Source organism: Euphorbia lathyris, chromosome 1, assembly GCF_963576675.1.
Source record: "Euphorbia lathyris chromosome 1, ddEupLath1.1, whole genome shotgun sequence".
In the NCBI taxonomy this organism is placed as follows: Eukaryota; Viridiplantae; Streptophyta; class Magnoliopsida; order Malpighiales; family Euphorbiaceae; genus Euphorbia; species Euphorbia lathyris.
In genome coordinates this window covers 87,439,059-87,460,428 of record NC_088910.1, presented here as the reverse complement: position 1 = coordinate 87,460,428, position 21,370 = coordinate 87,439,059, and the positions used below count along the sequence as shown (strand labels likewise).

The 21,370-nt window shown below is 36.2% G+C and overlaps 2 protein-coding genes across 6 annotated transcripts; one reads left to right on the top strand and one right to left on the bottom strand.

Moving 5' to 3' along the window:
* Positions 1-287: 287 nt before the first annotated feature.
* Positions 288-4,189, top strand: LOC136205380 (phosphatidylglycerophosphate phosphatase 1, chloroplastic/mitochondrial). 3 transcript variants are annotated; one of them, XM_065995942.1, is made up of 5 exons: positions 288-1,101; positions 1,186-1,359; positions 1,717-1,790; positions 1,873-1,980; positions 4,022-4,189. In XM_065995942.1, exons 1-5 carry the CDS (start codon positions 444-446, stop codon positions 4,130-4,132), a joined length of 1,125 nt encoding a protein of 374 aa, XP_065852014.1. In that variant the 5' UTR covers positions 288-443; the 3' UTR covers positions 4,133-4,189. The 3 variants fall into 3 exon arrangements, with proteins under 3 accessions (XP_065852014.1, XP_065852030.1, XP_065852023.1); XM_065995951.1 differs by having other exon boundaries at positions 293-1,101; positions 1,186-1,263; XM_065995958.1 differs by lacking the exon at positions 1,186-1,359.
* Positions 4,190-5,083: 894 nt separating this feature from the next.
* LOC136205364 (CST complex subunit TEN1) lies at positions 5,084-7,831 on the bottom strand. Of its 3 annotated transcripts, none has more exons than XM_065995923.1 (4): positions 7,642-7,831; positions 6,935-7,080; positions 5,546-5,699; positions 5,084-5,457 (listed from the first exon to the last, which is right to left on the bottom strand). In XM_065995923.1, the coding sequence occupies exons 2-4, from the start codon at positions 7,036-7,038 to the stop codon at positions 5,347-5,349; spliced, it is 369 nt and encodes a 122-aa protein (XP_065851995.1). In that variant the 5' UTR covers positions 7,039-7,080; positions 7,642-7,831; the 3' UTR covers positions 5,084-5,346. The 3 variants fall into 3 exon arrangements, with proteins under 3 accessions (XP_065851995.1, XP_065852005.1, XP_065851987.1); XM_065995933.1 differs by lacking the exon at positions 7,642-7,831 and adding an exon at positions 7,344-7,628; XM_065995915.1 differs by lacking the exon at positions 7,642-7,831 and having other exon boundaries at positions 6,935-7,628.
* Positions 7,832-21,370: the final 13,539 nt, after the last annotated feature.

The window sequence follows — 21,370 nt, the reverse complement described above, 5'->3', positions numbered from 1 at the left end:
ATATTGTAAACGTTAAGCCTAAATTGATATTATGTTGTAAACGTTAACCCCTATATTGGTGCTATTTTGAACGTTGAACCTAAATTGATACTTCCCCGAAAACCTTAATCCTATTTTGGTACCTTATTTCAATTTAATTTATTTGCTAATAGACTAGACAATAATAATTTTTAGAATTTTCTTACCGTTTTTTTTTTTAATTTTAATGAAGTTTTTTTTATAAGTAATTTTAATGAAGTTAAAAGTTCAAATTTGATTTATTTTCTACATTTATTAAGGTTATCTAAAAAGATAAGATTTGTGTGAGTGATTTTTCCCAAATCAAATGATCTTTGTTCATATCAAATTTGTTACAGAAGTATGATTATATTGTAGTATTGATTTGATTTGTAAGAAATTGTGAATGTAAAATGAAAATGGAGTTGTAGCAGATTCACAAAGAAATGTCTTGCCCTTTTTATGCTTCCTTGCCCAACTGTAATTGTCCCATCCCGACCCCTCTTAACCTTCCTCCCAATTTCTCCCGTCGCAGAACAAAATCTACCTCTTTTTCCTTTTCTACATACCAAACTTGCTCCAGAACCATTTCTTCTCTAACCCTTCACCCCACAATCATTTGCAATTACAGAGCTCAAGATCATCTCTATATCTGCTACTCCGACCCAACTCCGAATCACACCTTTCCTAATCAATTCCAATCTTCTCCAGACACTAATTCAGTCATTGGTGAAAACCCAGAAACCCAATTCGAACAGATACAGGAAGAAGAGCACGATAAACCTACAGGACTTTTCACAAACATGTGGTGGGTAGATATTAAAGCAGCATTGGGCCAACGGATCAATATCGAAGGCATTCGTTGTTCGGTTTCAGTGTTCGTTAAAGAACAACATTTAGCTCTCCCCCATGTATCAGTTCGCGATGTAAGGTATATTGATTGGACGGAGTTGCATAGAAGAGGTTTCAAGGGTGTAGTTTTTGATAAGGATAATACGATTACAGTGCCTTACTCTTTGAAACTCTGGGGTCCCCTTGCCTCGTCGATGGAGCATTGTAAATCGGTTTTTGGCAACAATGTCGCTGTTTTTAGTAACTCTGCTGGTGATTTTCGCATCACTGCTGACTCTAATTAGTATGGTTTTTGATGTTGCCATTCATCTGATTAATTAAGTCCTTGCTTTTTAGGTCTATGTGAGTATGATCATGATTTTTCAAAAGCTAGGGCACTTGAGAAGGCTATTGGGATCAAAGTAATATCGCATAGTAAGAAGTTTGCCTTCAGTTTAAGCTCTTATTCTGTGGCTAAAGTTTGCAATTCCATGTTTTATTCTAAGTTTGGCCAAAGGTTTTCTTGGAAAGGTAGTTTAACACTTATCCCTTACCATTTAAAATGGTGCATTGTTGACCCTATGATAGAAACAGAAGCCCAAATTTTCCCTATTTCAATGGGTTCTTCTGTTATTTGCATCCATATTTACTTGAAAACAGATAAATTGAGTTAGCATTTCTACTATGGGATTATTAATATTGCACCATTTTGAACTATAGAGATTAGATTGCTCTTCTCCTAAAACCTTAGCGGAAAAGCTAGGCTTGACCAAAAAAAAAACTGACTGAAAAGTTACATTATGTATATACTATTTGATTAGTATATATCTTCAAACTAATTTCTATTGTAGTTAATTTGTGCAATATTGATGTGGACATGAACTATAGGAGTGAAGAAACCAGCTGGAACAGCTGAAGAAATTGAAAACTATTTTGGATGCACAGCCTCCCAACTTATTATGGTATGTACTTCATCATGATCATTTTATCTTGAAACAAATGTTTTCCTTTTCTAGAACGATAATGAAGCTTTGTTTGTGGTAGATCGGTGATCGACCCTTCACTGATGTTGTTTACGGGAACCGAAATGGCTTTTTTACAATCTTAACAGAACCATTGAGTCTTTCTGAGGAACCATTCATTGTTAGACAGGTTCGCCATCTGCTCCTATATGCATAAGCAATCTTTGTCTTTTTTCTAAAGAATATGAGTTTATAGACTGAAAATATCAATTCCCTCACATTCGTTGCTTAAACAAGTTTAACAAATACACATTTACATCAAAATGCTGATATTCTATGATTGGAGACTATGCTTTGGTTTCACATTGTCTCTCAAGATGGCACTTTAATGTCAATTTGTGCTTTTGCTCTTAATACACATCCACAACTGATAAATCTAATTATTGCACTCTTCATTAGCTGCCAAGAAATCTTCTTATGTCTTGTGCATTCATGATTGATCTTTGTTGAACGGATTCTAGAAATCTATCAAACATTTTTTTTTTTATCTTTGATGTAGTATCGTGGCTCAAAGTTTGTACTTGGTCTTACATGGTCAAGTACATCTAACATTATATGCTTGTCAGAATAATAAAAACTATTATTGAATCTTTACCTATTAGCTTAAGCTTTTTGGTTAAATGGTTCTTTGACAATGCTCAAATTGTTAATTAAACTGTAAACTGTTTTCTGCACTGAATGCTAGATGGAGTTTGGAGTTACAAATGTAACTTGGAAGTGTTATTGTCCTAAGTTTTTAACGGAAAGCACTTGTAAAGAGTTTGATCATAAACATTCATCAAATTAGGGGCTGTCATCATTGCTTTAACTGATTTTAATCTCCAATTGCTGGTGGCTATCATATTATGATTGTGTAGTCTGGTCCCAAAAACTAGAATGGAGGAGAGAGAGAGATTATATCTTAATTGATTATGAGGTAAGAAGAAAAGGAATAAGGATTCAATAAAACAATGAGAACATGGAATCAGGGAACCAGGGAAGCTATAGTAAGAATAACAATAGTGCCTCCGATTTCAGAACTTATAATGAAAAAGTATATTAATAGGAAAGCACATGAATTTGAAGTGAAAATGGGAGGGGGAAAGAGGAGGAAAGTGGTGGAAAGTGACTTTGAGGATTGGAATATCATTTAGACAAAGGAAGATATGGAGGATATGAGGGTCGTAGTTATGAGGTATGGAGCCACTCAAAAATTTACTCAATATTGTACGCTTTTTCCTTTTTCTCTGAGTAGGTGCAAGTAATTGGTTTGAGATGATTTGATTGATCAAACACCTTTTAGGTGACTCCTCTCCCAGCTAAGGTTTTCTACATAACTTAAGAATTTCCCATGATGAAAGATAAAAGCTTTTTTTAAGTGCTGATATGGTTAAACTTCTGTTCCATTAGGCTCATAAGTCAACCTGATATATTGGATATATAGATAATGCTCATGTGCTGATAGTTTTGCTGATATATGCTCATGTATATGAGTTTGCCGATAATTTTGATTCTATATTTGAGATTAATCTCTTCTATTTCACAATGTACATAACTAAAATAATGTGAAAGTGATTTTCATTTTCAGTTTTGTAATATATATTTCAATATAATGCATGCTTGTTGCAGATTTTTGTCCTACATATTATTAAAAGAAGTAATTATTACCAAGTATCCGTTATAATATAGTGAAAAGAGAAATAGTAGACATGGATCCTTGCCCTTCCCGTTAAGGGTGAAAGCACCCTTAACCTTTGCTGTTTTATGTAGTAAATCTATGATCTTTTATTTTTACACATCGAGCCATTCATCGTTTATAACCTTTAATTTTTCCACACCATGTCATTAATTTTTTATGGACTTGGACATTGAGCCCTTGAGGGCGAGCCTTGGCGCAACGGTAAGGTCACGGGTTCGAGTCTTAGGAGCGGCCTCTTGCCAAATAAATTGGCAGGGTAAGGCTTGCCCCAGTACACCCTTGTGGTGTGACCCCTCCCCGGACCCTCGCTCAACGGGGACGCGTAGTGCGACCGGGCCGCCCTTTTTGGACATTGAGCCCTTGATGAAAGGGCTCAATTAGACTTTTCTATTGATTTTATTTATTTTCATTTTCAACTAAAAAGAGAAAGTAAAATGAAAAGTAGTTTCCTCTTGTTTGACTGATATATCATATGAATTATAATAAAATGCAGGTGAGGAAACTAGAAATGGCATTTACCAATCATTGGCTTGGAAAAGGAAAGAGGCCAGTTAGTCATAATCTGCTGCCTGATGCAACCCAATGTATAAAAGATCCTATTTAGTCATAATTCACATGTTAGTTGACAGCATTTATTTAATTGAAGGAATCATTTCTTATTTGTTTTCTGTTATAAAATCTCATTTCAAAATTCAAAAAGAGGCTATGTTTTTATAAAATAAACAGAGGCTCCTCTTATACCGATAGTTAAGCATTTCACGGGGAATGTCGCACCCTGGCTACAGGGAATGCTGTCATTTTTTCTCCTTTCAGGAGTCCATCATTTTACAAATCACAATTATTGATGCTATCATAGTGTTTTCTGTACACATTTGCAGCTGGATATTAATAGAGGCTTACCACATCAGCCGCAAATCAGTAGAAGGGAAGTGAGAAAACAAAGTTTAAACCAACTAAATATCTGACACCATATCAACATAAAATCTTTAAATAGTTTTATACACTTCGCCATAACTCCTTCAAAATTTGATTAAACTCGATTTACTTAATCTTGTCACCATTTTTTACATTCTTATTATAAAAAAGAAACTCTTAACATCAATAACAAAATGATATAAATTTTAGAGAGAGATGTTTCCTTTTTGAAAAACTTTGAACAGAAAATAATCCATTAAATTATTTCCTAAAATAAAAAATGAACCCAAGAAGTCAGAAAACTATTGAATAGGTCTGAATTGAAATATACAACTTGTTTATTTTATTTATTGTTAATATACAATGTTAAATTGCTGAAAAACGCTACAATCACCAGTGATACCTATAGAAACATATATTTTATTTCATTTTGGAAAGTTTATTAATTTCTAAACTTAAGTATTTTGACTCTATTTCCGTATAAATCCTAACCTTGTACACATTTTGATAAAAAGAATTCGTGAAAAAAAAAGATATTAACTGAACTCAACATTTCTTTTACCCAAATTTTCCACCCAAAATTGGGTCCTAAAAAATCCAGTCTTGGTAAATAGAGAAAATGATAATTGAAGAGTTCAACTTTGAAAAAAAAAAGGAAAATAGAATTGCCAAGAAATGAAGTTAACAGCTCTAGTATGCAGAGGCCATGGGGTAATTTATCTTGCAAATGTTCCTATTTCTGGTAGACATCAGTAACCAGAGGAAAGATGCATGTAAGAGGACAACCACTGGAAAAGCAGAACTCCAGTCTTCAGCTTCAACCCAATTTAACAACCTCACACAACCCGGATTCTGTACTTTGCCAAATATTTACTCTTTTACAATGTTTCTTCTCTGTCAAGTTCAATTTCTGATGTGGTCTGCTTGAAATTGTCTTAGTAACTGCAGAGTCTGATGATAAAGCTTGAGATCAATTCCATCAACATTCCGGCCTACACGTGCTTCCAGAACTGCCTGCCAAATTACAAAATGCCGATAATTTAAGCCAGAAGAAACAAGCAAGCAAGTATCCTGCGTTTTAACTAAATTGAATCACCCAGACCTCATTTTCGGGTTTAATCACGAGTTCACCAATAAACTGATAGACAGAACCAATTCGAAAGGTAAGATTCCTCAGGTGCTGGGCTTCAACCTTCAGAATCGCATTTCCATCAGCAATTATAGCTATGGCCGTCTCCACATTATACTCTTGTAGTCTACAACCAAAACATTCTTAAAATATGTCGCATATATAGATTAAAAAAATGCGAAATGTCAAGGTAAACATATAATCATAGACAACAGCCAAAGATTAGTATCAAAATGTTACATGTGAAATTCCTTCATAGTTCATAACATAGCTCAGCGTTCGAATGGGGAAGAAACTTCATATATATACACAATATATATTTTCATTTAAATTCCACAATTTAAATAGAGGCTCTTCTTGGAAAGAAAATGACACAAGCCTCCTAATCAATGAGGCAGAAACACTGAGTTCCAGTTGGGGTATAAACAAGCCCAACAAAGCCTAATTACCTCTCATTAATTGGCATTAAGAGTCTGATCTAATTCAATTCTTTCCATGAGAAGAGACTAGAAAATGAGGCTCTTATGCAAATTTATAAATTATGTCACATTGAAGAAACACTTCATAAGCATTAATAAATGTATGAACCTTTTGGGCATCTTTATCGTTTAAGAGCTTCTGATTCTGAGTTATGCTATGTCCATCAGCCATAATCTAGACACCACTTCAACTTATTCCACAAAATTATTGATAATTGGTAATGCCATTTCTTGTTACCTTCTGGCCATGACACAATTAGCTAGTGCAAGAAAAGTACTACCACCTTTTCCATATCAAAACTATCAAATTGATATACTCACAATCATAATGATTGTCAACAACCTCCATTCTCATTTCAATCTCACTTTTACTTCCTTCCAACACATAATACAAGCCAATTCCACTATCAAACAGTGACAGGATCATTGAACCTCCTGGACCACAATATTTGATACCATCTCAATGGAGTTGACAATCAATCTCGTATAATAAAAGGATCCCAAGAATGTTCACAATCAAGCACCAGATAAAGAAACATAGTTAGATTAAGATATAACGGAATAAACTGGCTCATAAACCAAGCAATCCCAAGGATTGAATCAATCAATCAAAGAACTCAAAAGGAATCTTCAACCTAGGTGGTACAAATTTAGCACCACTATTCCAAGATGATATGAACTGATAGAAGATCAGTTTGATTTGTACTAGGAAGTCCTAATTTGTTTCAATCACTCAAAGATAGAAAGGCAAAATCACAGCTAGTGATGCTATGCAATTGGTGAAAGAGCAAAATATCCATAAAAAAAGGAAAATAATGAATCAATAAGTAACAAACTAACACAAAGAATGCCCCTAAATTTTAAGTGGCAGAAAACATCTTACTTTCCAATGACTCTAAGCGAAGCTCCATGCTTAAAGAACATAGATGACGGGCGCAAATCTTGCAAAGTCACCAATTCACCGGATTTAATTGCAGGAGCTGCCATCAAACAGCCAAACACTCACTTCAAAAGGCACCCAAATTCTACCTGCAAAGTCAGGGAGTACAAATAAAAAAAAAAACAATCAATATATCTTCTTACAAAAGTATCATTTTTCAGATGTATTTTCAAAACATCCTATTTAAGAGTAAACCCAACTTTTAGGGGTTGCAGAAAAGTTTAAAAACGAACTATGTATCTTTCAACGTTTGATGGCCTATTCGAAGCTTAAAATCGAGGGGGGAAATTCGCAAACAGAAATTAAAAAAAAAAAAAAAATTCTCGAACAAAAACAACAAGGTAATATAGACATTGAAATAATAAGAAGTGGCCATATAATTGACGAGCTCAAGCACGTTGTTCTGATTCCGGCAATAGCAGCAGAAATGAAAGATATTTTTTGTTATTTTTCTGAAAGTCTAAACTCTACTACTGGTTTCGCTCATCTTCTGTGAAACCCTAGATAATCGAATTGCCAAAAGCCCTAGATATAGCCTCTGGTGTTTTATGTTAAAGCAGACAAGGAATGAGCGTGTTCTGGAGTCAGTCAGGGAAGCAGAGGTATCTCAAGGAAGGAAAGAGATGCAAGGAAGAAAGGATGGTACTCACCGTTTTTGGAAACACTTGAATAGCAATTCCTTGCAAAGCAATTGCAAATGGTTATCAAGCCCAACCATCAGATTTGGAGGGTTTGGAGGTTTATGGGCGAAGTATCGAACTAGTACAGATAAAAAATAAATTATGCATACCAAAAATTGATTGAAATTTTCCAATTACATTTCAAATTTCAAGGTTATTTGATTCAAATTTCGAAATCAAAATTAAAATTGGGAATTAGAATGTAGTAGAATCTGAATCGTGAATAAATATTTATCTCTTCTGATTGCTTCATTTCAGAATTTAATTCTCTTTGAATAGTTTGGCTCATTGGAGATTGGAATTGAAATCAATGTTAAATTTATCAAATATATTTTTTCTAAATAATGAATAAATTATTCTGTTAATAATAGAAGGAAGAATTCCAATTAATCATCTTAAAGAAACAAGAAAAAAGAAAATTATAAAATCTCTGCTAAAACTCATTCTTTTTATCAATTTTTAAATTTATTCATTACTTAAAATTGAGAATTGATTAAAATGCTTTCCATACGAGGATATAAATGTTTGGGTATTCTTTATAAATTGTGATTCATGCATTGAAGAATGATGTGCTTGGTCTTGTTTCAGTTCAAAATATTATCGTATGAAAACCATAACAAGAAGAAGAAAGAGCGAGCGAGCGAGGGAGGAGTTTGATGGAAAAGATTCATATTTCTCGAACCTAGTTGGTTTGTAGATTCAACATGTATCATCTACCAAGTTCAAGTTTGTTTGTCCCTTTGTAAGGTTGGATTAATTCCAAATGTATTGATTAATTTTAACCTTTTTATAAATTTTTCACTTGGCGTTTAATGGCTTAGCACAAAAACAAGTTTCGGAGTTAGAAGCAAGTTCAGTTTACTGAGTTAATCAGACTATTGAGCTTAATTCCGCTTTTGATGAGTGCGCTCAGAGGACAACTCGTTTTAGTAGAGCTTCTGACTTCTAAAGATTAGTAGTTTAAATGACACACAATGTTCAGAGCTTATGAGTGAGACAAATAAGTTAGAGCAAACAATATAATCGGAGGTGATAAAAGCAGAGTTAAGAAATATGTTACTCATCAGATTTATATTGGCTCGCCTCTCGCATTCGTCCAATCCTCATAATATCTTTTTATGAGCTTTAATCCACTAAAACACTCTTTAACGGGTAGAGCACAAATTCTTATACAATAGACATAGCTTTTGTAAAGTATCTTCCTTTACACTCACACTCAGCCATCTATTTCTCTAGTTATTTGCCTATAACCAAAGCAAACAACAAAGCTTCTGATTTACAAATAGAAAATTGGTTCTAATATAGAACACAGTTGAAGTACTATCTCTCTATTGGATTTACACAAATATGAAGATGAATGCGTATTACAATATTGTTCTAGTTTTCACTTGAAAGTTTTTATCTATTTTCAGTGTTGATAATCGTCAGTGTGAAATGAACTTGATATTGACTTTTATAGGAGAAGCTTTGGGAAAGACCCATTTGAAATTCAAACAAGTCGTTTTGAGGGAAACAACTTCGGTTGCTGTCTACTTCAAACTTTTGTACTAGTTATTGTCACAGTATGGCTCTGTCTCTTAAGCAGTGCGTTTTTCTAACTTTGGTGTTGCAAGCTTGCATTCTGCATTATTTCTAGTTTTGGATAATAAACAGAGATGTTCATCTGTATTTTTTGCCAATTTGGGAATAACGTGATTTGACTCAATGTCAATGTCTTCTTTGTTCCGATTCTAGCTTCTCGACTTCCAAATTTTGGGTCAGAATAAAGATTTTGGGCCTTTACTCTTTCTGTGGCCTTTTTTTATTTGTTTTTGATCTAATGCTTAAGTTGTAATCAACATTAGCATAAATCAAATTTAATTTAATTCTAAAATTAAATATTGTGGTATCTAAATTAGTTAGTAATTAATTTTGTCAGTAATAAAAAAAAAGCATTAAAATTGTATTTCAACAAAGTTATATAATAATTTGGTACGACTTGGATAGCCATAAAGACCATAAGGAGAGAACGAGGATCGTGGATTTAAGAGTTAAGTTGTTATGATCAACTCTTCAATTTATGAGTAAGCCAAAGTCTTGAAGACCAAGTTTTATAAACTTAATTGGGTATCAAGTTCTCTAGGGCCCAGACTTGGAAGCCTATAAATACTTGGCTTAGTTGAAGATAATGGCATGGTGTTGAGGAGAAGCTTTGAAGAGAGAATTTGTGTAAGAGCATAGAGAGTTAGGAAATGTTTGAGAGCATAGAATTTCTTAGTAAATTCTTGGGTCGGTTTTCGTAATTCTCTTATAAATTGTTGGGTTTTTATTATTATAATAATTTTCATCTTTTGTGGATGTAAATACAAATTGGTTGAACCACTTGCATATTTTCTTTTACTCTTTTCAATTGGATCCTCATTCATTTCCTAATAATTGGTGGAAAAGTTAAGATTTTTTTTTTTATAGGTGAAGCTTTATTCTCCTGTGAGCATAGTTGAATAAATTGCAATGAAATGGTAATGATAAACAATTACCCTTAAAATCCTAAAGTAGTTTTGGGGTGATGGATAGTTAAAGCCAAGTGATCATGAATTAATGAAAACATTTTGATGTTGTTTGGATACTTTTTTGGATCTGAATATGATACTCCCTCACCCACCAACCACCCTTTTTTTTTTAAATAATTTGGGTCCATACTCATTTTTCCAATCACAAATTTACCCTCGAGTCCATTTAATGGCTATGCTGCTATTATTAGCAGTTAATTATTAATACTCAAGCTCTATATGTTTAACCATATCTTAAAATACAAATCCCATCTGAAAAAGATTGAAAAACTAAACAAAAATGAAAATAAATATACTCTAAATTTACCCCTGCCCTTTTTTTTTTTTTTATAAAGAAAGGGTATATAACACCCTTAATATTAAGAAATTGTAACATTTTATTCTCAATATTTCTAAAGTTAACATTGACTATTTGGAACGATAAATAAACTCACCTCATATATGATGATCTTAAAATTATTTTTCCTCGTATCCAGGCTAAAACCACGATAATTAACACCTTAGATATGCATAAGATAGAGGTATAGATAAGGGTGCAACCACCTCTATAAGGGGTGGTTCTTAAAAGTCGGATGTGTTAACATTGGCCCCATTTTTCTAAGTCTAGGTAAAAGTCCTATTAACAAAGCCCCAATTTCTTTATGTATCACTAGTTTTTGGCCCGTGTGATGCACGGATTCATCCTAACATATAAATATTAATAAAAATTAAATCTAATAATTACAATTAATGATATAAAGGTGCTATACAAATTAAATATTATTATTTTATTTTCACATTTACATTAAATAATATTTTTATAGATAAATATAATAATATAATTAAAATTAATATATTATATATTATATTATATTTTTTTATCAGTAAAAAAAGGAGGAAATGACACATCAGCTCCAACGTTACTGTTTTATATTATATATAGATATATAGATAGATATGCAGAGAATTAAAGAGATTTTAGGGATTAATCTAAATTCTGTAGAACTCTTAGATATAGTACGAATAAAATAATCTTTTTATAGATAAATGTAACTATATAATTAAAATCTATATATTATATATGATATTCTATTTTTTATCAGTAAAAAAGGAGGAAGTGACACCTCAGCTCCATCGTTATCGTTTTACATTATATATAGATATGTAGAGAATTAGCGAGATTTTAGGGATTAATTTAAATTTTGTAGAACTCTTAGATATAGTACGGATAAAATAATCTTTTTATAGATAAATATAACAATATAATTAATATTAATATATTATATATGATATTATATTTTTTATCAGTAAAAAAGGAGGAAATGACACCTCAGCTCCACTGTTACTGTTTTTATATTATATATAGATAGATATGCAGAGAATTAGAGAGATTTTAGGGATTAATTTAAATTCTGTAGAACTCTTAGATATAGTACGAATAAAATAATCTTTTTATAGATAAATATAACTATATAATTAAAATTAATATATTATATATGATATTCTATTTTTTATCAGTAAAAAAAGAGAAAGTGACACCTCAGCTCCATCGTTACTGTTTTATATTATATATAGATATAGATATAGATATGTAGAGAATTAGAGAGATTTCAGGGATTAATTTAAATTTTGTAGAACTCTTAGATATAGTACAGATAAAATAATCTTTTTATAGATAAATATAACAATATAATTAAAATTAAAATTAATATATTATATATGATATTATATTTTTTATCAGTAAAAAAGGAGGAAGTGACACCTCAGCTCCATCGTTACTGTTTTATATTATATATAGATGATGTGGATCATAAATTTTACCATTTTTCTTATAATATAATATATATAAAATAGAAATATTAACATTTGAGTAATTCAAGAAAAAACTGTGCATGTATATGTATTTTAGGTTAGAAGTATATTTATATAATATGGTTAATATAAGAGAAAGTAATGAAAAACAAAATATAAAGTACATATATCAAAGCCAGCCAGTCTGGATGGTGAAGTTAGAGAATTACTGGAACTGGAAATAATATTGTGTGTTGTGTTGTGGGGGTGGGGGTGGGGATCTCAAATTCAAAGTGAGGGCAGTGCCACCTCATATCTTCACACTAAATAATTAATTAATTAGGTAAAACTAATAAATGTAGTCGTTTTTCCACATACCTATTTAATTTAATGTCTTTTTTCTGGAAACAATTTCTGTTTATTTTCCATGTCTTTTTCTGAAAACAATGGTTTGCTAGTTATCTTGATTCTTGAATCTTGTTGAGCTATTCTTCTTCCCTTTTTTCCACATTATCCTTCTTTTTATTACTGTTGGGTTACAAGATAAATGAATCTATACAATGTTGGTAAGCTAAGTTAGTAGTTACTCAAGTAAGAAGTAAAATTAGTGATGCCATTAAATCCATGTGATAGTGCTCCAACTACAAGTATTAATGAGCTAAGGTAGTTTGCAAACTATTCGAGTTCGGCTCAGTCAAAACTCGGCTCGATATGGTTCAGCTCGAACATTAACGAGTTTAAGCCTGAGTCTGAACTTCCTATTATATACGGTGGAAGTATTATTGGATTCCTGATCAAATCTAACAGATTAGCAGATGATGTGATTTGCATTGGATATGAGATGATGGATGACCAAATTACAAGCCAAATGTTTATTTAATTTTTTGAACATGTTATTTGAATTTGGCATCTTTATGGTTTGTTCTTGTACTGAACTTGCATTTAAGTTAATGGAGATTAATCTGTTTTCATTTCTTGATTTTTGGAGGATTGATATGTTAATATGTAGTATTGCTTGTTTTTATGCGATTATACGTTTAAGTTGTCAAGATATCTTTCAATTGATGATGGATGATTAATCAACTAATGAAACTTAGATCTCACTAAACTTGAATCTTGTTATTACATATTTAACTCACAGAAATATTTATTTCTTGGTTTCTGATGCGGTCATCCTAACTGGGATCAATAATAACACGCGCCTTGGCGGATCTCCTCTCGGCGTTCCCACAGAGGTTGTATCTAAGAGGGCGGATCCCCTGGACACGCGAGCGGGGCGGATCTAGGCGTACGCCATGAGGCGTACCAACAACTACACTGGGCGAATCTCAAGTTTACTTCCTGCCGAAGGAATTCACCAACAACCTCTGACGCTCCGTACCTGCACCTCTGTACCTGTTGTCTGGGCGCATTACCTATCTTACCCTCTTATTATTAACTGTATTGTAACCCTAGTAGGGGTAGTCCCTGTCCTTTGCTTATCTTTTAGAGGTTGTATTTAAACCCTCATTTTGTAAGGATAAGGCAACTTTATCAATCAAATACCCTTTCTCTTTGAGAATTAAGGTTTATACCTTGTTTATCGGGATTCACTCCTTCTAGTCTAGCTAGAGAAGAACATCTTTGTAGGTTTACGATTAAAACCTTCATTTATCGCTTTCAATCTGTATCAGTTGGTATCAGAGCCAATCGTTTCCTGACCCGAAACTTCTTTTGGCAATGGTTCAACCCCGACAACCGCAAGATTCCATGGAAACCAGTGACCGGAGATATGAGGAGCTGAGAGAGCACCTCGCGGAACAAATCCAGGCCAACCTTGAGCGGCAGAAACAAAACGATCAACGGTTCCAGGAGCTAACCGCTTCCCTGGAAAACCTCAGATTGGAGATCCGTGCAGTGGTCAGACCAGCCGCCGGGGAGTCCGACCAGAGGAGGGAAGGAGTCATTGAACCACGACCCCAAAGGCAACCCACGCCACCTCGACTACCATTGACAAATGTCCAACTTCCACGAATGGGTCCTAGGGATCCTGAGGTAAGAAGACCCAACTTTGTCCTTGTACATAACGCTGATAGTGATAGTGATGATTTTGAGGATATTGGGGATAATGGTGCCTTTAGAACTGTGAGGAATGGTGGTCCGATTGACGACAGACGTGTGGGTATTGCTAGGGCAGAACCGGATCTAGGGAACTTTGATAGAGATGATGCCTTTAAGCTAAAAATAGACTTACCGTCTTTTGGAGGCGAATTGGATATAGAGGGGTTCTTAGATTGGTTATCGGAGGTTGAACGTTTCTTTGAGTATGCCGATATTCCTGATGAGAGGAAAGTTAGACTGGTGGCGTATCGCCTGAAGGGTGGTGCATCAGTTTGGTGGGATCAGATGAGGGAAGAAAGGAGAAGAGGGGGCAGAGATCCGATTAGATCTTGGCTACGGATGAAGGCGATGTTGAGGGAGCGGTTCTTACCGCCGGACTACGAACAGTATATCTACAGCTCCTACAGAGGATGCTCTCAAGGGACCCGAAGTGTCCATGAGTATACTTCTGAGTTCTTAAGGCTTTCGGCGAGAGCCAACCTGTCTGAAACTGAAAGCCAAAAGACCTCTAGGTATCTAGAAGGGTTGAGATACAATATCCAGGATCGTATTGGCACACAGATGGTGGTTAGAGTACAAGATGCTAGGAATTTAGCCCTCAAGGCTGAGTCCCAGCTGACCGGGAGATCCAGGAGATCCGCCACTACTGAGTATACGCCCGGAGGAAGAGATAACGTGAAGTCTTACGACAAAGGCAAGCAGGTGGCGAGTGCCAGTGGGGCCAAGGTTAACAGTGTGGGAAGGGGATCCGTTGGAGATACTAGACCATACAAAGAAGCACCTATACCACCCAAGAGCAACAATCCGTATGCAAGGCCAGCACCTTTCAAATGTTTTCGGTGCAATGAGCCAGGACATAGATCCAACGAGTGTCCTAGAAGGAAGAGCGCCAACATGGTGGAGAGGTATGAAGATGACTATGACGAAGAGGATGAAGTATTTTGTGAACCCTTGGGAGAAGATGATGAGGTGGCGGGCAAAAAGAGGTACGCCATTCATGTGGTACGGCGTTTGTTAGTCTCCAGCCGGATAGAGGGCGATCAGAGGCACCGACTATTCAGGACCCGCTGTCTTGTGAAGGGCGGGCGATGTAATGTGATAATAGATAGTGGGAGCCAAGAGAACATTGTGAGTAGCAGCGCCGTTCAGAAGTTCGGGTTGTTGGTAGAGGCGCACCCTGATCCTTACAGGGTGGGATGGATCAAGAACGTGGGCGAGTTGAGGGTGACCCAGAGATGCAAGGTACCGATTGAGATTGGTAACTATCATGATGAAGTCTGTTGTGATGTGGTCGACGTGGACGCATGCCACCTATTGTTGGGCCGACCCTGGCAGTTTGATAACAACGCCACCCACGCCGGAAGAGAGAACACTTACAGATTTGTGAAGAATGGGGTGAAGTTTGTCCTTACACCAATGGTGAGAGAGCCAAAGGCCGACGAGAAGTCTACCTTGGCAGTCTGTCCTACACACAAATCGTTCGTCAGCGAATGTGAGGAGAGCCAGATGGTGTATGTGGTGATGGTTAAGGCGAAACATGAGGCCGCCCGAAGGGGCGAGAGAGAGATGCCGAATGAAATGACCCGCCTACTTAGCAAGTATCAAGATCTGTTCCCCGACGAACTGCCGAGTGGGTTACCACCTTTGAGAGATATCCAACATCATATCGATCTGGTGCCTGGGGCTAGTTTGCCAAGCCTCCCACATTATCGAATGAGCCCAAAGGAGAATGATGTCATGAGACAAAAAGTGGAGGAACTCATCGAGATGGGATACGTTAGGGAGAGTATGAGTCCTTGCGCTGTTCCAGCTTTACTTACACCGAAGAAGGATAGGTCTTGGCGGATGTGTGTTAACAGTAGGGCTATTAACAAGATCACCATCAAGTATAAGTTCCCGATTCCAAGGTTGGATGACATGTTGGACCAACTTGGTGGATCTCGAGTCTTCTCCAAGATTGATCTCAGGAGTGGGTATCATCAGATACGAATCCGATCTGGGGATGAGTGGAAGACTGCCTTTAAGACAAGAGATGGATTGTATGAATGGTTAGTTATGCCCTTTGGGATGACCAACGCCCCTAGTACTTTTATGAGACTGATGAATCAGGTGCTTCGCCCAGTGATTGGGAAGTTCGTAGTTGTGTATTTTGACGATATTTTGATCCACAGCCAGACCTTGGCGGAACATGAAGAGCACTTGCAGACCGTGTTTGACCTGTTAAGGAAACACCAACTATACGACAACACCAAGAAGTGTGACTTTGTCATGGAGAGCTTAGTTTTCCTTGGATTCGTGGTCAGCGGGAGTGGAATCCAAGTTGATGGGGAGAAAGTAAGAGCCATCCGAGAATGGCCTACTCCGAGGAACGTGGGGGATATCAGGAGTTTTCATGGGCTAGCAATGTTTTATCGCCGATTCATTAAGAACTTCAGTTCCATAGTGGCCCCGTTGACGGAATGTTTGAAGAAGGGAAAGGGGTTCGAGTGGGCGGACGCCCAAGAAGAGAGCTTCGCCTTGATCAAGGAAAAGCTGAGTACAGCGCCAGTGCTGGCGTATCCCGATTTTGACAAACTGTTTGAAGTTGAGTGTGATGCCAGTGGAATTGGGATTGGTGGTGTCTTGATGCAAGAAAAGAGGCCCATTGCATACTTCAGTGAGAAGCTCTGTGAGGCACGGCAAAGGTGGGCAATGTATGATCAAGAGTTTTATGCTGTAGTGAGGGCATTGAAAGTATGGGAACATTACTTGGTGGGAAAAGAGTTCATCCTCTACACTGACCATCAAGCTCTCAAATACCTGGGAAGTCAGAAGCAACTTCGAAGCGCCATGCACGCCCGGTGGTCTTCCTTCATAGATAAGTTCCCCTATAAGCTTATCCATAAGGTGGGAAAACAGAACATAGTGGCGGACGCCTTGAGTCGGAGGGTTGCACTAATAAAAACAGTCAACCTGGAGACCGATTGTTTCGAACACATTAGAGGAGAGTACCTGGCGGATCCTGACTTTGGAAGTATCTGGGAGAAGTGCCAGCGCCAACCTGGGGATGGGGCGTATCACTTGATGGATGAGTATCTAATGAGGGGCAACCAACTTTGTTTACCCTGCACTTCTATCCGCGAGAAGGTGGTCCGAGATCTACATGGCGGATCCCTGGGGGGACATTTTGGGCGAGACAAGACATATGCAGCAGTGAGTTCCCGTTATTTCTGGCCCAAAATGAGAAGAGATGTGGCGTACCTGGTAGAACGATGCTATATCTGCCAGACCGCCAAGGGATACGCTACAAATGCTGGCTTACAGCTACCCTTGCCTGTACCAGAAACCATATGGGAGGATCTGTCCATGGATTTTGTCCTAGGGTTACCCAGAACTCAGAGAGGCATGGATTCCATCTTCGTGGTTGTTGACCGGTTTTCGAAAATGGCACACTTCATACCATGCCGTAAGACTAACGACGCCTCAGCGACTGCCAAGCTATTCTTTAAAGAGGTTGTCAGACTACATGGTGTACCAAAGAGCATTGTCTCAGACCGTGACACAAAGTTCCTGAGTCACTTCTGGCGGACCTTGTGGTCTCTTTTTGATACTTCTCTGAAGTTTAGTACCACCGCCCACCCTCAGACAGACGGACAGACAGAAGTGGTCAATCGGACTCTGGGAAACTTACTGCGCAGCAAATGTAAGGATAAGCCCAGGATGTGGGACGTGGTTTTAGCACAAGCTGAGTTCGCCTACAATGGATCTGTACACTCGGAAACTAGGAAGTCACCCTTTGAGGTGGTATACACTAAGATCCCGAATCACGTCCTTGATATAGCCCATCTTCCCAAAGAAAACGTGACGGCAAACCAGCTAGCCAAAGACTATGTCCAGATGCACCAAGAGGTGAAGGAGACTCTTGAGGAGAGAAACCAGAAACTAAAAGCTAAGGCGGATGAGCACCGCAGGGACCTACTGTAACCCCCATCCCGGGTCACATTGAAAACACACATGAAACCAAACAATTATCATAATTAAGCATAAACGCCAACATAACAACATAAAGTCTCCTCATTTATTTCCTTCTATCAAAATCTCATGACCAAATGGCTAAATAACCAATCAAATATTTTCATCTGTCAATAATATTCACTTAAATTTAGGCAATTAATCCTAACCAATAATATAATAAATCATAATGAATGTGTATGAAATTGCTAATCGGAATGAGACCATTCTGCTGACCAGCCTGAATGTAAGTTAAATCTGAAAATCTAGCAAATGGGAGAACCTTTGAACCTAGCTTGAAAATTTCAACATGGCAAGGGGTGAGCTGCCTACTCAATAAGTATAATTAGGAATATTTATATATATACATATACACATACAGTTTATATATATTATATATCATGAAATCATTAAAATTAAATAGATGACATTCCAACCGCACTCTTTATTACACATAATACCCTAAAGTTATTATATTTATTTTAAGGACCCTACCTAAACCTAAGTGAAATATGTCTAATGGTCTTATGGTGTTTAACATCAAAATAGGTATGTGTTATCGTCTACTCTTGCAAGACACACAACCTTGAGACTTTATAATATAAGTACTTTTATAATGGTACTGCTATCGTCTAATCTTGCAAGATACAGTACCAAGCCCAACTCAAAATTTATTAACACCCTATCGTCTCCTCTTTCAAGACAGGTGTATGTGATCACATTATCAACAAACCTCGAGACCATTGTACCTATCCACTTAAGCTATCTATTTATATTTTGTTCTAACTCAAACATAATCCAACACGATTTCACAATTCATAATTTTCTGAACTCTCATACGTTCCCCTTTCTACCCTAGTATAATTTCATAACTAATTATCTTGATAGATAAATACATGAGCAATCCGATTTTAAGCGAAACAAAACCTTATACTAATAAATTCAACTATACAGAGAACGTTTAAAACTTCATTCCTCAAATCACTCTATGTATAAATAAACACAAATCAAATGATAACCAAATACTCAACATTTATTTTATTATTCTATGACAATATATCATAGACAATCACATAAATAGATAAATATATATAAACATAAGCAATTAAGTTTACCTCTCATCCCAAAATGCTAATTAATTTATTCGGGTCCTAATTGACCCATTACTGGCTCCCCGGAGTTTTGCTGGAGCGTGGTGGTTGGCCGTCGGAAGTTCGCCGGAGATACCCGAATCGCGAACTGAGACTACCACGAGATAACCAACGTTTACGAGAGTTCAAGACAACACCCGTTTCACAACTAAAATCGCATAAAAGGTCGAGATCTAACACTTTCATGGTGAAGTTACCCGCTCCGGTCACCATACTTTTTATTCAGAAAAATATCAATAGTGGTCTTAAAATGTTCTTCACGAAACAAAGAATTTAATGGTATAATTTTCATTCTAAAAGATGGCCGGAATAAGGAGTTATGAACGAAATTAAATTAAAAGGAAAAGAAATCAAATGTTGCGCAGACTAAGAGAGAGGATGCGTTTTGTTCTGCCAAAAAAACCTATTCCCTTCCTTCGCTCTTCCTAATCTATTTTTTTTATAATAATAATGTTAATAATAAATAGTAATAGTAATGATAAATAATTAAATTAGATTAACATGGATCCACTTCATAACTAATTAACAAACAATTTAATATTAATAATAATTATAATAAGAATAATATTAATAATTAATAATTAATAAAAATGGTAACAGGTCACGTAATAAAAATTTATAATATACTATAATTGTAATATATATATATTAGTATTTTATTTTATAAAATACTTCTATAAAATTACGGATGTACAGTTCGAAGTGGGAGATGAGGTTATGGTACACTTGGAAAAAGAGAGACTCGCCAACGCCACAAGCAGCAAGCTTCGACCGAGAAAGTACGGGCCATATAAGATCACCAAGAAGGTCAATGCCAATGCCTATCACATAGCTTTGCCAAATTGGCTTGGTAAAGTCTCACCGGCGTTCAATGTTCGTGACCTTAGCCCGTGGAAGTCAGATGGCCCTTTGGAGAACAACACAGACAAGCCAGTGCCGAATTCTTTTAAAGAAGGAGAGAATGATGCGGACATCCTAACTGGGATCAATAATAACACGCGCCTTGGCGGATCTCCTCTCGGCGTTCCCACAAAGGTTGTATCTAAGAGGGCGGATCCCTTGGACACGCGAGCGGGGCGGATCTAGGCGTACGCCATGAGGCGTACCAACAACTACACTGGGCGGATCTCAAGTTTACTTCCTGCCGAAGGAATTCACCAAGAACCTCTGACGCTCCGTACCTGCACCTCTGTACCTATTGTCTGGGCGCATTACCTATCTTACCCTCTTATTATTAACTGTATTGTAACCCTAGTAGGGGTAGTCTCTGTCCTTTGCTTATCTTTTAGAGGTTGTATTTAAACCCTCATTTTGTAAGGATAAGGCAACTTTATCAATCAAATACTCTTTCTCTTTGAGAATTAAGGTTTATACCTTGTTTATCGGGATTCACTCCTTCTAGTCTAGCTAGAGAAGAACATCTTTGTAGGTTTACGATTAAAACCTTCATTTATCGCTTTCAATCTGTATCAGTTTCAATCCCTTATTTTCTTTAGTCCAAAATGGCTTATCCATTATGAAGAAACCGTAAAAAAATTCAGGCCTCAACTCATCCCTTTCACGTAAGGGGCGGGCCCCGAGTCGCCGTCCGCCGCAACCACCATGATCACGAGTAATTCCGATTCCTTTGTCTCCATAAAATTTGAGGATGTGGTGGTTTCGGTTCCCTTGTCTCTAAGAAATTTAGATCGGATGCTGAATTAGTCCATCAAAATTGGTCTAGGTCTGTTAGCCCTCCCTAAATCCAAATTTCTAATTTTTTTTGGGTAATTAAGCGCTCCCTAAATTCGATTTTTTTTTCTATTAGACACAATTTTATTTACATGTTAAGAATTTTAAACACAATGTAACTTAACTTTCAGAAGTTTTACATTGGTACTTAAAAATTGAATAAGTTCAATTTAGCAAAAAAAAAAAAAAAAATTTTACACACCACGTGTAAAATCGGCCCCAATCGAACAATCTTGTATTCACCACTGCATGAGGTGAATGTGGGAGCGAAAGCTGATAAAAGTAGATGAAAGCCATATTTAACAACATGTTTGAACCCAAACATTATTTCATGAAACCTTAAATTTATTTTTTCAGAATAGTTTAAAGAATTATTTTTTTCAAGGTTAGTGTGTTTCAATACACTTT